Raw genomic sequence first — 22,649 nt, forward strand, 5'->3', positions numbered from 1 at the left:
ATTTATGTTTAGAAAACACCCCTACAAATAAACATTCTGTAAGCATGTACAAAAGAAACTGAGAACTGCAGACTGAGCTGAAAGTTGAACTTTTTCAGCTACTACATAATATAAGATCGCCAAGCCAAGCGAATAATAAAAAGAAAAGTAAGAAAGAGAATAGTGCATGCAAAGTGTAGGCTTATCAATGAAGTAGTGAATCATATATCTTAAACAATAGTAAATAAATTATGTATCCCTTCAAAAAGCTATCAACTTACCGTACTGTTCCAAATTAATTTTTTAGCAATATCGATTTTTTTAATTAGCTGATTTAATCAGCGTTATCGGCAGCTGATAAGAAAGATCTATTGAGAAAAACATGCAGAATACACAGAAAGAAAAAATATTGCAATTAAAATAAGAATCAAGATACTTTAATAAAATATGTTAATTCGCCATTTCTTTAAATTTATCAATTCAGCACAGATACTCAAACAAAGCCAAATCTGCCCTCCTATAGATCCTAATACCTTTATTATATCTGAAATATCCGAAGAAGCATGCAAAACTTCAATTAATCTAACGAAATACTCACCTGGTTCACGGATTCCAAAAGACTTCCCAGGCTGTTCTGGCTTTCGACGTCTCTCCACCGATCCCTGGGTCCCCTGAACCCTTGCTGCTGCTCATCCTTCCTATGGTAACCTTCGTTGTGATCCAGTTTGATCTTTTTAGCTCCCCTAAGCTCATTCTCAGTGGTGGCTTTCAACCTGGAGCAACACTCGACAAACAGCTCCTCGTCGAAGTTCAGAACTTTGCCCTGTCTAGGCTTCGTGGTCTCAATCTCTTGAGGAACATCCAGAGCGTTGTCCTCTATCGCGTCAGTGGGTGCAATAGTGACTACTTCGCTCTTGTGGCTCGAAGAGGGTGATCTAATGACGATTTTCTCACCAGAGAACTCGCTGGAGCTTCTTTTCCTAGTTGCAGCCTCGTTGGTAGCCAAATTTTCCTCTTCTTCTTCATTTTCACTGTTGGAGCTGGTCTCTATGGAACTTCTAGGTGTTCCACAGAACAAGGGAGAAATTCGCCTGTGGCCCATGTCCTCGTCTTCTTCACCGTCTATGTCAGAATCTCTAGTGGTCTGCGAGTTTCTATCCATACTTGGAGACCTGTTCCTCACGCTACTGGGCGCTAGACTGCTGCAACTTTGAGAAGATTCCAGATCAACAGACATTCGGCTAGTGAAGGGGTCTCTCTCAAGATGAACCTTGGTGAAATTGTCCTCCTCGTCGCCTGACTCCTTAGGATTCTTCGAAACTCTTTTCTCTACCACCAGATCTCTCCAATCTTCCTCTTCGTTTCTACCTTTACTTTTTCTAAAACCTGTCAGCTTTCTCTTCTTGATCGCTTTCTGATCGTCTTCTTCTATGGCATCTTCCAAAGGCACCACTTTGGAAGAATCTTCGTCATAGTTGAAGGACCCATAGCCACTGTCTTTGATCGTCAAGTCAGGCTTGCCTTGATTCCTCAGTCCATAATTTGGCTCCTTGTGTTTCACTGCTTTCTGGCTCTTGTCAGCATTGACGTCAGTAAAATCGTCCTCAAAGGTCCTAGAAATTAATTCTTCTGCTCTCTTCTTGCTGAGTCTGCACTTGGTTGCTGGTAACAATAAGAAGTAATTATTTGAAGCTTCTGCATCATGTGTTTTCTTAATATTGGAGCTGTTCTTTGATTTTGTGTGTTTTCTAGATCGATGCTCACCTTGGTTCTCATAGGTTAGATTTCTCTCCTTGGCTCTGTCCGAAGAAGAGCTCTTCTTGGATCTTTTTCCAGAACGTTTCTTGGGACTAGAAGGTATAGAGGATGAAACTGAGTGTCTTTTCTTGTCGCCTGAGGAGTCTTTAGTCTTTCCTTCGCTGGAACTGGAAGATCTGAAGCCTGTTCTGGAGAGATCTGAATCGTCTTCTGACTTGGACACCCAGTCGTTCAGTACCTCCTTAACTTTGTCTGTCTTCTCACCGCCAAAAACTCTGCCAAACACGCTCTTCACGATTTTGCTCTTGTTTTGTGATTCAATTTTGTCCTCATTTTCACTGTCGTCGCTTTCACTGGTCAAATCGGCGATCTTGTTCCTTATAGAAGACTTCTTGCCTCTGGATTTCCTGTAGTTGTCCTTGTTAGAGTATTTGTGGCTCCTGGACACCTTTTTGCTCGGATTTTGACGATCACTGGTGCTTGATTTTCGACCACTACCAATTATTGATGAAATTGCCTCGCTGTTCTCAGACTCTGATGAAATCTTGGAGTCCTTGTCAGAATCCTCCGCTGTTTTCGATGCTTCTGGCTCACATTCTTCCTCTGATGCAATCTGCTGCTCTGCTTGTTCGTCATTGGTATTCAAATTTTTGTCAGAGTTTTGGTTGCCAATTAATTCATTTGTGTCTAAAGAATTATCATCCATATCAGATTTGGTGGCTTTGGGGTCGCTATTCTCGACTTCTTGTTTCTCTTCAGGTTTTGGCTCGTTGTCAGAATCCTTCGGGAATGTCGTGGAAGGCTCTCGTTCCTTTGTTTGCTCTTTATATATCTCCAATTTTTCTTCTCTTTCAAATAAAATTTGAGACAAAGGTTTGTCAGCTAGACTTGAGGATGACGAAACTTCATCATCATCCACTGACTGAAAATACTTGATTTTGTCCTCTAATAATTCAATTCTCTTCTCAGAAACTCGTTGTTCCTGTACTAACTGTTTCAAATCTGTTTCTTCCAAAGATTCTGGCTCAGGATAAAATTTATCGATTTCTAACTCCTCAACAATCTGTAATTCATTAGATTCATGATCATCTTCATTTTCTAATGTTGCAGAGATAACTATACCATCACTTTTAGCAGAATTATCTTCCAATTGTGAATCAGGTACTAAACGTTCTAACTTTTCATTAATATCAAATGTTTCAGTATAATCGAGTGATTTTTGATCATCTGTAGTCTCTGAAAGTTTGGCCACATCATTGAACACTAATTTATTCTGATCATCTTTAGATTTGGAAGAACTTTTAATAGTTTTATCTTCCGAACTGTTTTCTGTTTTTTCAAAATGTTTCTTAGCCCGGCCTTTCTTGGATTTACCATGGCGTTGTGTTTTGACCAGTTCACTCTCGTTATCATACATCATTTTCATACTTTCTCCTTCAAGGTTTTGTACTTTAGAAGATTCCAACTCATCAATACCTTCAAAACTCCTTCTTTCTGCTTTTTGATCCTTGCACAAGCTTGAATTCAAGCGTTGATTAAATTCCTGTATTTCTGGTTTGGAGTAATTAAAACTTTTAACTGACTCAACTTGTATACTGCATGCACTTTCATAGTTTTTCTCAGAATTGCAATTAACATCTTCAGATTCCTTATTAAATGTGCTTGAATAGTCTAACTCGTAGCTTTTATTGTTCTCAGGATCAACTTCTTTACAGATTTCTATGCTGCGTTTGTTTATGGTAAACTTCAGACTCAAACGTTCATGTGACTGATTTTCTTCATTATCTTTATCATTTAACTTATCTCTCGAAAGATCCTCAGCCTTTTCCTCGGAATCTAATTTATATATACTATCTTTCTCCACGATTTTGTTTTCTTCTGTCCTCAGCAGAGCATCTTTTATTTCCATATCCATATCCTGGTTTTCCTGCAGCCTGGGACCACAATCTGAACACTGTTCTTTGAAATCATCTTCTTTCATTCTTGGAGTATCGGTTTTTGATTCTGAATTGCTCACGGCAGAATCTTCAGATAAACCTTCTGAAACATCCTTATAATCCAAATTAGACTTTACTTTATTCAAGTGCGAAGACTTTGCAATTTTAATGGACATATTCTCACCCAGGACAGTTACCAACGTCGAATCGGCTGAATTTTCCAACTCAGAATTATCTAAAATAATTTGTTCATCAATCAAGCTTTTCTTCTTACTTTTGTCTTTCTTCTTTTCATGTTTCTTCTTCTTTCCAGCGTCCTCCACCTTCTTGATCTGCATTTTTATAGGCGTCGATGTGGATTCTGGCTCAGGAGTCACTTGATCAGTGAGAACATACTCATCATGGCTCATATTTTCAGTGATCTTACAAATTTCTTCATCCAGTAGTTCATCTTCAAGGATGTGTTGATGGGTGGTCTGAGAATCCGTCAAAGAATCCTGTTCGAGTTGATTGTTATAGCAAGGATCAGTCTTAACTGGTTCTAAATCTTTCTGAGTAATGATGGATTCGCAAGGATTAGCCTCTTTCTGGTCATCCTTCAGCTCTAAAGACACATTCATAGCTTCATCAGCTGATTCAACTCTATTTTCGTCACTAGAAGTATCATTTTGACCAACGTCTTCCATATTTTCAGTATCCTCCATACATGTTCTGTCTTTCTTAGATTTGGCCATTTGAAGTAAATGAGACTGAGACTGATTGTGTTTCTTTAGAGAGCTCTTCCTGGTGAAGCTGGTAGTACAAACATCGCAGAAAAATCTGGCAGCCTCCTTCGTCAACTTCTTCCTCTTCTCCACGATTAGAATTTCACCTGTCTTCTTATGAACTACCACGTAATTGCCTGCTGTTCTCTTCTTTGGCTGAAAGTCATCCTGAACTTGGGAGAGACCATCCAGCTTCGTGTCCACCTTATCTTCGTTTTTCAGTTCGTCGTCTTCGTATTCCTCGCCTTCTTCCTCGTCGATCGGCGTTTTAGAATTTTCAACTACCTCTTCCTCTTGTTTTTCAACACTCTCTTCCGGTTTTTCATCCAAAACTTCGTCCGAGATAACTTCCTCAACCGGTTTCTCTTGCTCAGTCGACGGTTTTGGTTGTAACTCCTGGCTAACATCGTTCTTTGCTGTCTCTTGATGCGGTATACAATCCTCAATGTCCATTGGGATATCAAAGTCATCCATCAAATAGAACTCAGCAAAGAAGGATATGTTTTTCTTGGCTCTTCTTTTCAAACTCTGTCTTCTGTGGATGTTTTTCTCCGTATCGACAGATTCTGAGTCGGTCACAGAGGTATCTGTTTGCACGTCTTCTCGAGACTCGTAAAGCTTCTTCTTCTTAGAATAACGTTTTTTTCTGAAATAACTAAAATCACTGACGCATGAGGTCTCTGACAAATTATCTGCGCTCTCAACTCTTTGATTTAGGCTTTCCTGGCCTGACAAGTCCTCAGAAGACAGTTGTTTTCTCTTCGAAGATCTCGTTCTACTAATTTGTTCGGTTTTACCAATTAGATCTATGGAACCAGCAGAACTAGACCTTTCTAGGTCTACGTGTTCACGAGTCGAACTCCTAAAGCTACGTTTTTTGCCTTCAGAAGAATTTCTCTGGCAAGAACTTTCTGGCTGCTCCTCTTTTCCAGCCAAACTTCTGCTCGCCTCTGGGTACTCTGCGTTGCTTGCTTCAGTTTCTGGTTGAGAACAGTTGCTCTGAGTGTCTAAATTCTCGTCGATGATCGACTTTCTCTTATACGTTCTTTTCTTTGTGTGCTGCAACACTTCGGTTACCTCTGGGACCTTGAATGGTTCCAGACTTGCCGAAGAAACTTGTAAACTAGTCAGATCGTTGGAATTCTTGCTCTGATCTTCAATTTCTTCGATGAGTCTACTCGTCCTCAAGGATCTTCTAGGAGGAAGTTGATTTGTCGTTGTGGATTCAAGCGCTGCGGTCTGTGCGTGCATCCTGGAGTCAGAATTTTCTTGAGAAACGGTGCCTTGTGTCTGTGTCTGGTCAACTATCAAACATTTCTTCTTTCTTCCACGCTTCTTTGGCACTTTGGGGACAACTATAGGTTCTTCGATCTTCTGTGACTCTTTTTGATCATTCACTGGAGGATTTTGAGTGACTTCTTCTTTATCTGTTGCTCGAGTCTCCGTATTCTTGAAACTAGAATCTTCTGTTTCTTCTTTCAACTGTTCTACGCTATCTAATAACGTTACCTGTTGCGTTGGAACTTCGTTTTGCATAGTTTCACGTTTTTCAGATGGTTCTTCCAAAGGCAGTTCAGGATTTTCAGTTGGGACAATGGTGCTAATACTGAGAACAAGATTACTTTCGGATTCCTTCGAAGTCTTCTCGTCGTTTCTCGGTTGAATCATGGATTTCGTCTTGAAAGATTTCCTTCTGGGTCCTCTGCTATTCTCAGATGCTATTTCGTTTACAGAAGATTCTGTCACTTCAGTAGACTCCACTCTGAACATCGTTTCTTCTTCAGAGGTTTGGCTTATTTTCTCTTCCTGTTGCGATTTCCTCTTGGAGGACCTTCTAACTGGAGATTGAATTTCTAAATATCGATCCACAGCCTCTGTAACGGAATTTCTCTTTCCAGTTATTTCCATCGAATTCTTTTCTTCGTTAGTCACTTGAACTTCTTCCTTATTGTTCGTTACACTTACACCTTGAAGTGCATCTTCTGGCTTATCCTCTTCATTTGTTGCATGTTCTTCTAAATTTTCCTTAGAATCTATCTTGAGCTTCTCAGTACTTTCTTCAGAGTCTTCAGCTGTCTTAACATCATTAACAATCCTATTATCCTTTGCTTCGGCTTTTTCACTTATACTTTTCTCCTCACATGGTACTTTGTCTGCATCAACTTCAGTAGACAAGTCGTTTTGAACATTTTCTTTGGTAGAAGGCACTTGCTTTGATTTTTCGATTAACTTTATCACGTCAGCCAGATGCAATTCCTCAGAGATCGAACTCTCCTCAAAATTCCCTGCTGGCTCGGAGGATTTCCTTTTATTCTTCTTTGGGGACTTCATTTCCACTGATCGTTTCTTAGATTTTCTTTTCACTTTGACTTCTTCAGTTACGTCTTCACATTTTTTCTTTTCCTCTTCCATAGTTGACAAAGACACATCTGCAGAATTACTTACTGGAATCTCCAAAACAGGCAATGAAATTTCATTTTTAGTAGGGCTCGTTTCAATAGAAACGGCTTCCTCCTCTACTTTTGACTCATTAGTACAAGCTTCTTTTTCTTTTAAAGAAGTAGTCTTTTCATCTTCTCTCAGCAATGTAATCTCAATCTCTTCATCGGCAACTTTTCTACTGGAACTTATATTCGATTCATTTTTTATTTCTTTTTCATCAGAATTTTCTACATTAGACTGCAACTCTTTGGAAAATTCTTTCGAAACCATCGCTTCATTTTTTACAGTAACATCTGTTTTCTCCAAGCTTTTGTTCAAACTATTAGGAACTAAACTATCCTTACAACTCCCACTAGTCGCTTCTTTAATAGTTTCCTGTCTAGTATCTCCAATCTTCTCTGTTTTTGTTTTCGCTTTCGCTTCGCTTGAAGTCTCTGTGTTTTCTGATAAACCAGGCCCAACTTCGTCCAAAATACTAGTAAGTTCGTCAGCAGCTGTATCCAATAGAGAACCAACTTCACCTTCTAATAAAGCATCCTTTTGTTTAGCTATTTTTGAAACTATTTTCTCTAAGAACGATCCCTTTCCTTTCTGTTTCCTTCTGGACAGATCTAGAATAATGTCATTAGCTGGTGACTGTTCTTTGGTGTCTTTAGAGGGAGATTCAACCTTCTGAACCTTTTCTACAGATTTGTCCAAGTTCAGGTCCTTACTAGCTGCTTCTAAAACTTCAACTTGCTTTAGATCTTCGTCAGAAATCTTCTCAACACAAGAGATCTCCTCTACTAACTTATCAGGATCATTTGTGGCTTCTAAAACAGTGTCTTCAGAAGATTTAATACTTTTATCTAAATTTTGAGTCTTGCTAGTGGCATCATCAGTCTGTGGTGTGGAATTCTGGGGAAGTACACTAGAGTCCACGCTATCCAAGGAAGTCTGCATGCTCAAGACACTTGACTGAGACTCGACAGGGACGTTCATGCCCTCTGTAAGAATTCCAATTACGTTATTTAAAGACCTTTTGGATGCTCTTTCTTTTCTGGGTCCCCAGGACTTCCTCGGTCTGCCAACTTTCAATTTTTGAACTGGTGCGGGTCTTTCCAATGAATTTTCCTTGCCACTGTCCATAGAATTGCTCGTTTCCACCTGTAAGTGATTCAGATTTTCGGTTACCTTGGTTGCTTCTTTGTTCTCTGAAGGATCAGATCCTTTGGGTTGCTCTTTCTCATTTCTAATTATTTTCTCACTTTCTTCTTGCCTATCCTTGGCAACTTTCGTTGCTCCTATTGAAACGGCCCCTTTATCATCAGAATTTGCTTCGTTCTGATCCATTGAATTGACTTCATCATTAACTTCAAAAGAATTATTTTTACCAGTTTCTTCATTTTTTGTTTGGGACACATCAGTATTCTTTTTTTCAGATGTCTCATTGCTAGATTTAACTCTACCTCGTCTCTTTCCAAAAGTATTCTTCTTGAAGCTGAAGTCTGTCTGTTCATTCTGGATCTCCGTTTCGCTAGTATTCAACAACGACCATCTAGTTTGCCTCTTGTCAGCAGCCTGGACAGCCATGTCAACTTCAGACTTGGTTTGACCATCAAAAGACGCCTGACTGGAATTGACCAATGATTTGATCTCACTGGACATACTACTGCTTCTCCGTCTTTTGACTGCTGTTTTCATCTCGTTCACAGCTTCTTTGATCTTGTTGGATTCATCTGAAACTTTCTCATCTTTTGAAGCGGTTTTGTCCTTTCTATCCGTGTTCCTCAGCGATTTTCTTCTTTTCGCATCGAATTTCTCTTTGTTCGTAGACGCGTCTGAGATGGATCCTGAATCCAGCTTTCCTTTTTCCAGTTCTAAATCCTTCCGCGGCTTGATCTTTGCCTGATCGAATTTAAATTTAGACACTGGTTGCCTGAGACAGCGTTTGGAAGTGGCAATCCTGGATGTCAGAACCAATTTGGTTAGCAGGTCCTCTTTATTGTCTGAGCCTATCAACTTCTTCACCTCAAAGGGAACGTTCTGTATCTTTATAGGGCTGTCATCGTCAACAACTTTCTCTAATTTCGCCTTAGCGTTACTCCTGGTCTCCAACTTTCCTTCTTCCTTTTTCTGTCTCACTTCTTTCTTCAGACCTACTTCTTCCGCATTCTTCACCATATTTTTCTTCTCTTCCACATTTAGAATCTTTGCAGGAGCACTTTTCCTTTTGAATTTTTCTTTAACTACACCTTTAGCGCCTTCCTTAGAAGCTTCAGTCTTTGTATCGACGCTCTCCACGCTCTTATTCAAATTCTTCGTTTCATTTTTTGCTCTCCTGCCTTTACCCTGTTTCTGATCCCTCTCTTCTTCTTGTAAACTGCTCATAACATCACTTTTCTCTCCTGAAACTTGACTCTCCTCTTTCTTGGGACTCTCCTTGTCTTCCAGGTTCAAACACTTGCTAGTCAGACTCTTGCCACGCAGGATCTTTTCCTGGCTAGAAGCTGACGTAGCAGGAGATAGGATAGGTAGGTCATTCGTAGTAGTTTCTGAAAATTCCTCAGAATTGGATGATACTTGAACAGCTGGCTCCAACGTCGGCATCTTGTCGCTGTCAGAAGACAATCTGGTTGTCCTCTTCGGCAACTGGTCGCCATTCTTGCACTTAGAAACTGCTCTTAATTTGGACCTAGTGATCGACGACTCTGGACTAGTTTCGCTGCTCCTTATCTTGGTTATTAAACGACCAGAAATAGGACACCTGATCTCAGGGGACTTTTGAGGGGACAGAGACTCTTTGTTAGGATTCCTGGCAAATTTTCCATCCTGGGTCCTCAGCTGTGACTTTGCCTTGATGGAGGCGTTCAAAGAGGCTACAGGATCCACCGGCCGCTTCCTCTTAGGTGTAGTTTGAGTGGACAACTTGTTCTTTAGGCTGAGGGACTTTGCTTCCCCTGGACTAGCTTCTGTTCCATCCACATCTACCTCCTTCTCCACATTCTTAGGAGAAACTTTGGTACTCTTTAATATCTTCGTATTCTCGTTAGATGTCTCTGCCTTCGTCTCAGACAGGCTCTTCAAAGCTGCTCTAGCTTTAGCCTTCAAAGTTGTTTTCTTTACCTGGACCAAGCTTTTCACAGCTCCTTCTTTCGTTTTCACGTTTCTCCTTTTACCCAACACTCTGGGACCTCTGACCATCTTTGTTCTACTGCTCCTTCCGTCTGGCACATCGCCTTCTTTGATAGAAGACGATCCTTCAGCCGGTTTCTCTTTGGTTTCTTTCTCCAAGTCGTTTTTCTCTGAGCTGTCGTTTCGTCCTTCGTCAGGATTCTTGTCATCAGGAGTGTAGTTCTTCACCACGCTCTCGATCACGGCAGAGATGTTGTCGATCCGACAGCGATTCCGTTGGATCGACTTCGCGTTCTTCAGCAGCTTGTTCCTCAGGGCAGCTTTGTTCCGGGACATTCGAGAGGCGCTGGAATTGTCGCCGACCATTCGTGGTCTCGTTCTGGATTGCACCTGTACAAATGGCAAAGCCTTCGTGGTATTGTGTGTGTGTGTGCGCGCACCTCTTTGAGTGTATTTTTCTGTGCTCTCTACGGAAAGTTAGGGGAGTTTTTTTTTTTGGTGCAACCTACGGAATCAACTGTTCCCGTGATTTATGGAAGCTTCTTGAGCAACACGTCACGGGGATTATTATGGTGTATTTAAGTTGAGCCCTACGGGATTTGCTACTTTACTTTGAGCAAAGAAGTTTTTGGTTTGTGGATTCTTTTGTTTGAAGAAGTAACTAAGTATTCTTTTAGGTCTGTGATTCAATAATCCTCTAAATCTGGTGTGTTTGAAAATTCAATACTAACTAGAATAATCAAGTCCGAGATCTTTTTTATAAATCACCTCTTAATAAAACAACAAATTCTTCAACAAAATCCTTGTATCTTTTTACTGAACGCATTATAATTCACAGTGCTTGTATCCAGCAAATAAAACTCTTAACGATTTCTACTTTTATCTTAACAAATTCTTGTATCTCTCAGCATAAAAAGAAAAAGAAGAAAACACCAAACTTTAATATTATGAATACTCACCAATCCTAAATTCTCAGTTCTAGTCCCTAAAATTCCTATTCTGTGTCATCAGTACTGTGACCCTTTAAAATCAGTACCTCCAGCAGTGCTCTTAAAAATCAATCCTAAGTGTTTCTAGTTCTTACAAAATTTCTAAAGGCTTTTCAACGAACAAAGCAGTATAATTCTAAAGTGTCGTAAATCCTCACCATCCCTGGTGGTGAAATCCTTAAAACCCCAATTCCACATCAATAACACTATACGTAACATTATACATGTTTCTCTTATCCTAATAAAAATCACTCTGGAAATTCTGCGCTTGTTCCACGGCTGGTCGATTCGAATTAGATGGAACCAGCGAGACTTTTCAAATGTCATAGTTCTTGCTTCGACAAAAATGCCAAGGGAGTGTCCATAGACGGGTCAATCGTGTGCCAGTTTTCTAAGAGAGCACGAAAACCGTCTTGTCGGTGTGACTACGTGGCGTATCCTCCCTATGTGTATATGGGTCCGTGTGTGCAACGTGCGGACAACCGTGTTGGCTAATCAATACTCCACTTATATCCGTGTCGTCCAGCCGGAGCCGGTCCCATGTTATTGCCTTATCATTATCGAGTTTCATCTTTTTCGTCAGGATTCGGGTCATCCGCTAACTGGAGCTGTTTGCGAGCTGCTCGTTTACCTAATTCCAACCAGTCGCCGGTCTGTGCATGCTTTTTGGGTCACCGTGTCTTACCAGCTTGCTTCTTGGCACAGAGCATGCATTTTTTGCAAATTGTCCTCTTAAAAACTCTTTCTTTTTCTGACTCGGCAGCTTTCTTTCACGGTCAGTAGGTCCTCTTGTCTGTTGCATTATTGCTCACCACTTACACGTGTCTTTCCAGCAATTAACTTGCGTACTTGAAGCTTCAATCTTCCCCCCTTTTTTTTATCCTGTCGTTGAGTTAAATTTTTCCACAATTTTGAAATTCTCGTCGTCGAAGCGAAGAACTTCTTTCGTTCATTTCTCAATTCCTATTTGGCAATTTCGTAACTGCTGATAACTTACGTTTGTAGACGTGTGATTAGCGATTAAGTTACGTATTTGGTATCGGAATTCCTTCATTTTTAGCTTCCGTGCGAATTTCTATTTCACAGAAATTTGCAATTTTTTACTTCCCAGTGAAGGAGGTAAGGCAGAGGCTTTTTTAATGTTACAATTACTGACCGCTCACTTATACGTACGTTTATGTGTTTAACGATTAAGCTTTATATCCGCGATTGAAAATGTTTTAGCTTAGATTTGAATTTTACAGAGATATTTTTCCCTCCTCGATAATAAGGGTAGATCGAAGGTTTTTGTTTAAGAATTTAAAGGAACTTTATTTACTGTTGCCGTACTATTCTTCTCTAGTTGATAATTATATTTCCAGATATCTCAACTCTACTTCATTTGTGTGTCAATTAATATGTATGACAATTAATTCTGCTTAGTATGAATAGCACGTGGATGATGATTCCGGTGTTATTCGACATTAAAACCACATGAACACGAAAACTGAACATCTAGCATGAAGTTAATTGAATTGTTCAAATATTCAACACTTACAGTACGTAGTCTGCCCTGGGTCCGCGCCGTATTGTCTTGCAGTACCTTCCTGGTTGCCCTTTTGGGGGGTAAGTTGGCTAACATCTTTTGTATGCTCTCCCCTATGAACAGAAAAACGGTATAAAACATAAATTAAGTTGTACAGTTTTTCGTCAATTTTTCTTAAACGTATAACGTTGCATCACTTTGATTCAAATTCGTTTATCTGTCTGATTTTACAAATTTTACAACTTAATTCTTCTACATAAGAATGATGCTACAATATATCAATTATTTTATATATATATATATTATTTATTACAGGTGCTTCATGAAAGTTTCATTAACATTGTATCATTAATAACGTAATTTACTTGGACAGTAACTCATTGGTTATTTAATTCCAATCATTGGGGATTATTCATACATAAAATCGTGTATCGTAAAGGCTATCTAGTATAGTGGTTTAAAAGCTTATTAATCACTCAATTAATGTTTGATTATATCTGCCTGAATATCAGCTGTTTCTTCTTTAAATACGAGGTGTCCTAAATTTTGGAAGCATAGCTTATAATTCAAAGGAATTTTGTGGAATTAAAATTCAATAAGAGTTGGCAAAAATTGCATACTTTTGATTATGTTCAACGTTTGCTCGTAACTCTTTAATAAAGCAAAATTACACGAAAGTTGCATATAAAACACTTTTTTATTTTCTCTGCTGGATTATGCTGCAACACTTTGTGAAAGTTTCCAGAAAAAATGTTAAACACTCTGTATATCCAAACTGTATATGCAAACGCACGTAAGTACACAGACGTATATATGTAGAGACATTAGAGGCACGTTAATATTAATCAACGTATAGTTAATAAGTTTCAAGTTATCATGCCTCACCATATTCATAATTATCGCGTGGCAAAGGGAAGTTGTTGGATAAGTGATTCAACTAAATGAAACAAAGTTTTAATTAGTACAATAATTAGACGCTCGTCTAGTGTGGTTAACAAATTTTCCCTATCTTCTGTGTTCCTATTTATGTTCGCTTTTTATTAACTTCTAAATCGCGCGTTGCTCTGCAATTTTTTATATTTTTCATTGAGAATAAATTTTATTAGAATTGCCAAAGTTAAAGTTACGATACAACGCGACTCTACATGAGATAATTAATAACGTTGGTAATTAAAAAATGTATTACACTGGTTTTTATCCTAAAACAAGTATTATCTTTGCTGTGAAAATTAATTTATTCCGATGTAACAGCATAATTTATTTGGTTACGCTGGGTAACTCAACATTCGCGCTTTAATGGAAGCTAATTAAAATTTATATTTCACAGGACATTAAATCCCGTGAAAGGGTATCTAAATTACAGCAGCAGAGTGTTACAAGATGACGGCTTAATCAGAGTCCAGTAGCAGGTGTTAATTACGTGACTTCTCCTATTGATCACTTGATCAGCTTGTAAACATGCAAGCATCAAAACTTGTCTTTGCGTATGTTAAGTTACGTTGGTTCAAAAGCAGTGTCCTTTTACGAAATAAAGTATTTACGTGGTCAGCATTGTAATTTGTTCTCCATTGATGGGAAATATAAAGAGGAGTCCTGCAATTTTGTCTCAAGTACTTGCTGTTCATCGATGATTTGAAGAGGAGCTGATAGTTTTATAAATTAGGAAAAATGAAATAGAAGAAAATGGTCACTCACTGTCACTAGGCCTGACCCTTGGCCCCGTAGGTTGCTTCTCCTTAGGAGTGTTCACCCTTGGAGTCTGGGAATTTTGAATGTTTCTCTTCATTCCACGCTGCCTTCGCCTTCTACTGCGACTTCCAAAGGGTCTCCACTTGCACTTTTTCTTTCCATTGCCAAATAGTCCTAACAACCAAGCCTGGTCTCCTCCGCATTCCAACATATGCCTATGCAACTCTGGTAGAGTGGTACAGTTCTTGGAACACTTGGTGCACACCTTTTCCACTAAGATAGCCGTCCTCGCCTTTGTCGTGGGTACATCCTTTCCTGGTAGAAATAGGTGTTTGTAAAGTTCCCTTTGGTCACCAGAAAACTCAAAGTGGGAACACCAGACGTTTGGGTGCATCATCACTTTGTGGTCCTCCATTTCTTTCAAAGTTACCTGTCACGAAGAAACGGTAATTGTGATTAGTGTCATCGTTGTATTATTGCTCGTTAATTAAGTAACTTTATTATGTGAAACAACGAATAAAATAGTCCTTGCCAGATAAGCGTTTGCATGATTCAAATTTTGTACAATTATTTTACTATATTTTTATTTCAAGAAAATCTAATAAAAAATCAAAATTGCACCCTACTATAATTAAACAGCTTTTGGTGAGCAACTTATGACTTTCGATGATTTTTCTGTCATTTATTGATTTTTCATGGACAATTGTGCTGTTTTGGACCGTGAAAAGGATTTTAGGCTAATTTCAGAGCAACAATCTGAAGTTCTAGTTCACGGGACAATTTCACGAAGCGAACGTCCCAATTAACTCAATCGATAATAACGATCGGCATGCACGGTTATTACGATTGGACTTGGAATCGACAGTAATATCGCAGGACGATCAATAGAGATTCGTTCGACGACAGCTAATTGTCAATCAACATGAAGAGATGTCCTTTCAACTGCTCTGCAATTCGATCGATAGTTACCAATCAAGTAGGCTGATTAATTAGCTAATCGCTCATAAATGTCGACTGTGTCAATTTCCAAACTATTTCTCAAGACAATTCCGTCATCAACTTCATAGCGAAACTTCCTAACGAAGTCAGAGAATAGTAATTTTTTAAATATAACAAATTCCTCTTCTTTTGGACTTCCGGATTTCTAGAATTCTATATTCGGATTCTCAAAAATGTAAATATATTTTATTGAGATGTTCAAAAAGTTTATACAGTATCAAACAGTAAATTACATGCTATTATACGTATTCCGATAAGAATATTACAAGACTACGAATTGATTAATTTGATCTCTAGTTCGATAAATAAATAAATAAATTATTCATCAAATTTCTACAAAAAATCTGCAACTGATTTATCGTTTTGACCATTCTGATCCATACGATTTCTTGAAAAAAAGCACCAAGTGGTCATCAAAAATATTCTGTCCTCGTATCATTGCAAAATCAATTCGAGACAACCTCCAGGTATGAATCAGAACATCCGAAAATAACATCTGCGCCAACGCGACCATTTATTATTCCAATAACCACCTCAAAATAGCGCCATTCACCGCCTAAATATTTCCATTGAGGACTCACATGTTTGGAGGCGCAGGCGCCGCATATATAGACCCTCGGCCTGGACCATTCCCCGGTTAGCTCGGCGTAAATAATTTCCTGTTTCTTAGCTGCCTCGATCGAAGTATTCTCGTCCCACTTCCTCAGCCTCAGGAAGTTGCCAAATTCCACAGTGAACTCTGTGTCCTGAAGTTGCTTCGCCTCAGTGCCATCCGGCACCTCTGAAGAAGACTTGACAATCTCGCAGCGAGACGTTTGCTCGACATCCGGGCTGTTTGCCACGACCAAAGGCTCGTCATCAGCCTCTTCGAGACTCCTAGAATCCAGATTCTGTTCATTCTGAACAATCTCCGAGGGAGCAAGAACAGTGATCTGGCGCAGCCTGTTTAAACTGAGGCGTTCCTTCAGAAGTTGTTGTTTCTTCCTTAGAGATAGTTGAGTGGAGATATCGAACTTGCTCAGGTCTTTTATGGAACACGTCCACTGCTCCTTCCCATCGTATTTTCTCGGGAAGTTATACTTCTCAAAGGACACTCTCCTGGGGTGAGACCTATTGCTCTTGCCAGGCTTTTGCGCATATTCACTGTTATTCTCGTACTCTTCGTTACTGTATTCTTTAGAATAAACTGGTGTCGCGGCAGTCAGAGAGATGTCTATGGGGAACTGGATCTGATTAACGTTGTGTTCGTAGAAGGACTGTTGAGGTTGTTGCTGAGGTTTGGTGTCTATTATGGATAAACTGGTGGATGTGACTGTTGATGAGGAGCTCTGGAGCTTGCCGTCTAGGTGGTGCAATAAGTTTTCTCGAATGTTACAGCTCACGCTGCTGTAGAAGGAACTGTCGAACTCTGGGCTGCCTGGGTTGCTGAAGTTATCCTTCACTGGATGCATCGGCTTTAGAAGAGTGTTCGTAGCTTCTGCTCGATGCTCGTGGGCGGCGTCCTCTGGTCTTCTCTCTTTGGGGCTTGAAGCGTCGCGGGGACTTTGGTTGCCTAGCTCCTTGCAGGGCGAAGGTTCCTTCATTTTCTCCTGTGAACAAAGTAGAAAACTATATTACTTAAAAAATTAAGAATTTTGTTTAATTCATTGCAAAGGTAAAGATACAGAAGTAGATGAAAATTGGCATTTAGAACTTGGGGCGTCATATTTAGGATTTAATACATCTAGATCGGTAGAACCTTTTTCAGAAGATCCTCAATTATTATTATTATACCTAACCCTAACCTGCATCTGAAGGTTCCTTTCCACATTGACACCATGATTCTCGCTCATATGACCGGCTAAAGCTTCCCTGGTGAGGTATCTAGTGGAACATTGTAAACATCCATGGTACTTGTCCCCATGGCTGCTAACCATGTGTTGGAATAAGCCCTCCAAACTCTCTGCACACTTGTCAGAACAATACTGACAGTTTTGTGACGGTTTCCTCGAGTTTCTCTCTGACCTTCTGCCACCACCTTGCTGGTGAACCCTTTCTGTGTGTCGTTGTCTAAGAGATATCGACATGAACTTCCTGTCACAATATAGACAGAGATGCCTGACAGTGGGAGAAGATGGTTTAGAAGGAGATTTCGAGCCCTGAGACGAAAAAGACGACGAAGACGCAGAAGACGACGACGAAGGCGACTGTGGAACAACCAATTCACTGGTCTGACAATTCTGCAGCACAGAAGCCACTTTGTCCAGGGGTAAACTGCAATGCAAGCTCGTCATGGAGAAGTCCTGGGTCCTAGAATCCCTAGACTCTTCCACAGAATTGTCCAACGTCCTCGTTTGCTCCTTCTCCTGGCCGTTCTCGTCGATTAGCTGATTAATGCCATTTAGAAGGTCATTCAGCAGATCTCTGCATACGTTCCAGAGCTCTACGTTGTCAGACACGAACTCTCTGCAGTCTTCCTTGGCAGGATCAATGCTGCTCTTATCCTCAGCCTGGTTCTCACTCAGCCTCTCCATGATAATCGTCCCCAAGGAACGATTCTCTTTCTTTTCCTCTTCATCGTTTCTTGCTGTTTCTTGAGCAGATTGCTCCTCAGACTTTGTTTCTTTGAAAGAACCCTTACCAATCCTACGAATATCCTCCTCGTCCATCCTTTCCACTTTGTTTGACTCTTTTTCTTCATTGACACTCTCAGACAGACTCTCCTGGAAATTGGACTCTTCATTCCTCAGAAAATTCTCAATCCTGTCTACTTTCTGGCGTTCCAAGGGGCTTTCTTTTGCTTCTGGCTTGTCAAGTTGCTCCGACGGGAAAACAGCAGCCTCTGTTCTGCTTTCGTTGGGCTTCGAAGGTTCGAATTTGGCTGTTGGACCTTTGGAATCCTCGTCTTCCTGGTCCTCGGCCAGTTTCTCCGGCTCCTTGCCCTTCTCGGCCTCCTTCTTTCTATTGACCTCTCTGTCATCGTCCTCCTCGTCCTTGATCACTCCATTCAACACCGTCATCACATATTTTTCCAAAGTTTCGAGGTTCCTTTCAACGCTGTTCCTGTCGTCTTCCTCTTTCCTCGGTGAGTCCCCGTTTCTGGAGTCAGGAACCTTTTTCCTGAGATTATTGATCACGTTGCTGAGCCTGCTTCTCTTGTCTTGAGCCGTCTGAGCGGATCTGTAAGTGTGACAGTGTTTTTCCTGTTGTTGCTGACGATCGCTGTTCACGCTGGCTGTATGGCTCATGCCTAGATCATCCAGGTTGTGAGTTGAGGCGACCATCCTGACGTCGACGCTCGACGGAGACGAAGCTGTCGTCGCCGCGGACGATGCCGTCGTTGCCGGGGAGAATTTCGCTGCGCCGAAGACCTCCGCAGCCTCGCTGCTCGTTTTGCTACCAGCCACGTCCGCCGAGGCAGCTTCTGAAAATTCAAAATGACGATTGGTTAGTGCTTTGCATTTCTTTTTCTTTTTGCAATTACTTGATAATTATGGTAATTATTTACACGGGAAACGTGGATGTGCTTTAGATACCATAATTGATCAATACTTTAGTAATTTCACAATTTCTGCTATATAGGTTAGGAATCCTATTTTGTTTTTTTTTTTTTTATAAAGGATGACGAAAAAGAGAATTTTGAGTACAAAACGTATTCAAGAACTAAAGAAGAGTCGCGGAAGTTTAATATTTCAAGGTTTCATTGACTTATATGGCTGTTACCAAATATCAGTTATTTTAATTTTCAGGGTCTGCAGAAAGTTAATAGAACACGACTAGACATTCAAAATAGCACTCATGGATCGCATATATCCAAGGGGTGGAACTAAAATACCCAGACGATGGTATGCATCTAGTAAATGAGATATGCAGCCTACGCAAACGGAAGTGAAAAAAACAGGCCAGGTTATATAAGCATGGAAACAGATCAATAATTCCTTGCTTGCCCGATGTGGTCGTAAACATCCACGGACCTCTGCAGAAGATTGTGAGAAGCTATGACATCTTGAGATTGACATCCCCACCTTACATTTTCCTATCTATCTGTCTTCTTCGCTCTTAGCCTTACCATCGTTACTCGAAGCAAGAAAATTAATTCTGCTTGTTCGATAAATTTTCTCCGAACACTCGCCCTCTAAATATTTTTATGGCGTTTCTAATAAATGTAAAATGCTTAATAAATTCACGGAGCAATCGTATTACGAAAAATTAATTTCTACATCCTTATTATTCCAAAGTTCAACATTTTAAATTTCCCAATTTAATTTCTAAATCCGAACAATCGTCGAGTGCCATGTCAATCGACCGAATAAGGTTTCACTGTCAGAGGGAAACAGATTTACGCGTGGCAAAAATGGTTCTGGTAATAAGTTCGGTGGTTCTCGTTTAATATCCCGTGTAGAAGTTATTAAACGCTGACTATAAGCCGATTAAGGCGTTTCACGAGCCGGAAACCCGAGTCCTGATCCTTTCGAAAAACCTCCCTCTAGAGTCGACCGTGTTTCATTGTGGTAAATTAACTTGCACTATCAAAACTTGTGGAAAAAACGTATCCTTGTAGTTCTTCAATAAGAAAATTTAATAGTAATTCTTTCTTAATCCAATTCGACTAATTATTGTTTTTCACAATATCTACTAATATCTACTCCTACACGTTATTTCTCTTCGGGCAATTTTAACAGCCCTTTTCGACTTTATTTTTATTACGTAACATCGCGATATTTCGGTTTGCTTTTTTGAATTTTGTATTTTAATTTATTTCCTAGTAGCACGTTTCTCCCGTGTTTTTATTGCCAAAACGACTTAGATCAAATTTAGTGAAAAGTGCAGCAGAACGAAAAATCGATAGATGTGCTTCGAAATCGAACGAGATTCGAGCCAGATTGAATCTGAAATTGAATTAGAAATCAGAACAATGCACCCGTTGCGAAAGACTAACATAATGGAAAAAAGTTGAGGAAAAATCTGAGAGGTGGCTATCCAGATGTCCAAACTGGTCTAGTACAGAAAGTCTATCGAGATTGGAATGTCGAAGGGGCTGTTTCAGTTGAGGTGCGTTTATTTTCACGGGCGAGCTGCCAACTGGTGCGATACACAGCACGTAATAGCGACGCTTCGCTTCCACTGAGTCGCGTTTTGTTAATGTTTTACGAAATTTTTCGCTGCACCGAATCGCCATAAAACTTGCATCCACGTGCTTGGCTTCATTCTCAATGAATCTGACGCAGCAATATTTTCAGGCTTCCGAGAGTATATATTATGCATCTGATTGTACGGATTATTTTATAATCCTAACCTTACAAGACATTCGGAAACAAAACGAACCTCGTTATACGCCGTTTACAAAATTTACGGAGTCGTATCTGGTGTCATTTCGACTTTAATATCCACTGCCTGTTTTCGACATTCTCGTTTTTCTTACGACCGATTCTTAAAGAATTTTATTCGTATGTGGTATAACAAAAAAAAAAAAAAAAAAATCATTTGCAGGAAAAATTGCGGATTGATTTGGAATTCATAAGGTTAGAATTCCTAACCTAGTTGCAAGAAATTTTCCACATAAAGTAAATCACCTGCGTATGAATTATCTAAATTTATGTTTTAACGATAAGCTTTTCAGGTACAAAAAGCTAACTATCAGCTGAATAATTTAGCGACATCGTTAAACCTCCACCTGTGCTATTACGTACGAATTTCATATCAGAGTGCCACGTAATCAGCGCAATAAATTATCCAATGTCCTCTATTTTCATCTCGCGAAGATTAATCTTGACTAATCGATGAGGAAATACTTTCATCCTGGCGATATAGCCGGTAAAAACAGATATCGCTGTAATCGTCAAGGTAAGCTACGATTTAATTTTTTGTCCAAATTGGGTCTGAAGGAGGCGTATAACATACTGTCAATAATTTCACTCGGCTAATAATTCGATATCCGCTAATGAATAGGGGATTATCAATGTGTCTGTTGTAAAACTGGTTTTGCTCCTGGAATTCATTTTCCGCGCATGTACACGCACACGTTTGCTTTCAATGGAAAATCCTTTGGATAGACGATAATTCTTAACCTGTGCGAAACTTAGCTATTTGCGCAATTACAATTTACGATGCCAATAAAACCATTACAGGGTGTTTCAGATATTTATGTATGTTTGTGTGTTTCGAAACATCTTCGATACTTATTCCTACGTTATCGATCCAATTCTATAATTCTGCGATTCGAGAATCCTAAAGTTCCAGAGCTTTAGAGTTCCAAAGTTATGGAGTTCCAAGGTTATGGAGTTCCAGAGCTTTAGAGTTCCAGAGCTTTAGAGTTCCAAGGTTATGGAGTTCCAAGGTTATGGAGTTCCAAGGTTATGGGGTTCCAAAGTTATGGGGTTCCAAGGTTATGGAGTTCCAAGGTTATGGAGTTCCAAGGTTATGGAGTTCCAAGGTTATGGAGTTCCAAGGTTATGGAGTTCCAAGGTTATGGAGTTCCAAGGTTATGGAGTTCCAAGGTTATGGAGTTCCAAGGTTATCGAGTTCCAAGGTTATCGAGTTCCAAGGTTATCGAGTTCCAAGGTTATCGAGTTCCAAGGTTATCGAGTTCCAAGGTTATCGAGTTCCAAGGTTATCGAGTTCCAAGGTTATCGAGTTCCAAGGTTATGGAGTTCCAAGGTTATGGAGTTCCAAGGTTATGGAGTTCCAGGGTTATGGAGTTCCAAGGTTATGGAGTTCCAGGGTTATGGAGTTCCAAAGCTATGGAGTTCCAAAGCTATGGAGTTCCGGAGTTTCTGAGATTTGGGAATTCCAAAATTTTAGAGTTCCGAAATTCTCAAGCTTTAGAGTTCTAGAGTTCCGGAGTTAGAAAGTTTTGGAGTCCCAGAGCTTTAAAGTTTCGGAGTTGCAGAACGCTGAAATGAAATAATTCTAAAACTCTGGAAATACCAAAACTAGAACTTGATACGATAATTATTCGCAGCATTAGAAAAATCTATGAAACGATTTAAAGCATGTTTTTCCATATTTTCCCTGCAAGACTAAACTATTCCTTGTATTTTTCTTGATACTTTCTAGTAGGTAAAAATCATCCAAAAAGTATTGAACAAGCTTGCTTTCATATTTCCTATTCCATCGGTCGATAATATGTTTTTCATGGAGAAACAAGGCAGTATGCATGAGAAATTTATCTACCATAACATCACTTTGATACATATTTAGGTGAACGATGTAGAGAGAACATTAAAAATAACGATCCTCCCTAGGCATATGTGAGAGTGGCGAGTTCATCTACACAACTAGAGAGTCTCTCGCTTAGGGATGCATAGAATTTTACAGAAGCATCATTCTCGCATTCATCGGTCCGCACGACTTGAATACTTTTCCAATATTTTTCACTTACACACGATGGACGAGCTCTGTGGAGGCGACTGCGCCCACAATTTTCTTCTCTATGCTTTCATAATTAATGACGAATGAACGCTACATAATCTTC

General features: G+C 39.8%; 1 protein-coding gene across 2 annotated transcripts in view; it reads right to left on the minus strand.

The window, feature by feature from the left end:
- LOC117242431 overlaps positions 1–22,649 on the minus strand; it is an 82,043-nt gene that overhangs the window by 8,672 nt on the left and 50,722 nt on the right. The window contains exons 3-8 of one of the 2 annotated variants that reach the window (XM_033509082.1): positions 16,981–18,599; positions 15,778–16,785; positions 14,204–14,627; positions 12,521–12,621; positions 1,744–10,384; positions 578–1,641 (exon numbers count right to left, since the gene is read on the minus strand). In XM_033509082.1, the coding sequence (XP_033364973.1) occupies positions 578–1,641; positions 1,744–10,384; positions 12,521–12,621; positions 14,204–14,627; positions 15,778–16,785; positions 16,981–18,599 (12,857 nt within the window). Of the gene's footprint in view, positions 1–577; positions 10,385–12,520; positions 12,622–14,203; positions 14,628–15,777; positions 16,786–16,980; positions 18,600–22,649 lie in introns of both variants that reach the window. The other variant, XM_033509081.1, reaches the window with a different exon arrangement.

This window comes from Bombus vosnesenskii, unplaced genomic scaffold (genome assembly GCF_011952255.1).
Source record: "Bombus vosnesenskii isolate JDL3184/JDL3185 unplaced genomic scaffold, Bvos_JDL3184-5_v1.1 scf7180000016274, whole genome shotgun sequence".
In the NCBI taxonomy this organism is placed as follows: domain Eukaryota; kingdom Metazoa; phylum Arthropoda; class Insecta; order Hymenoptera; family Apidae; genus Bombus; species Bombus vosnesenskii.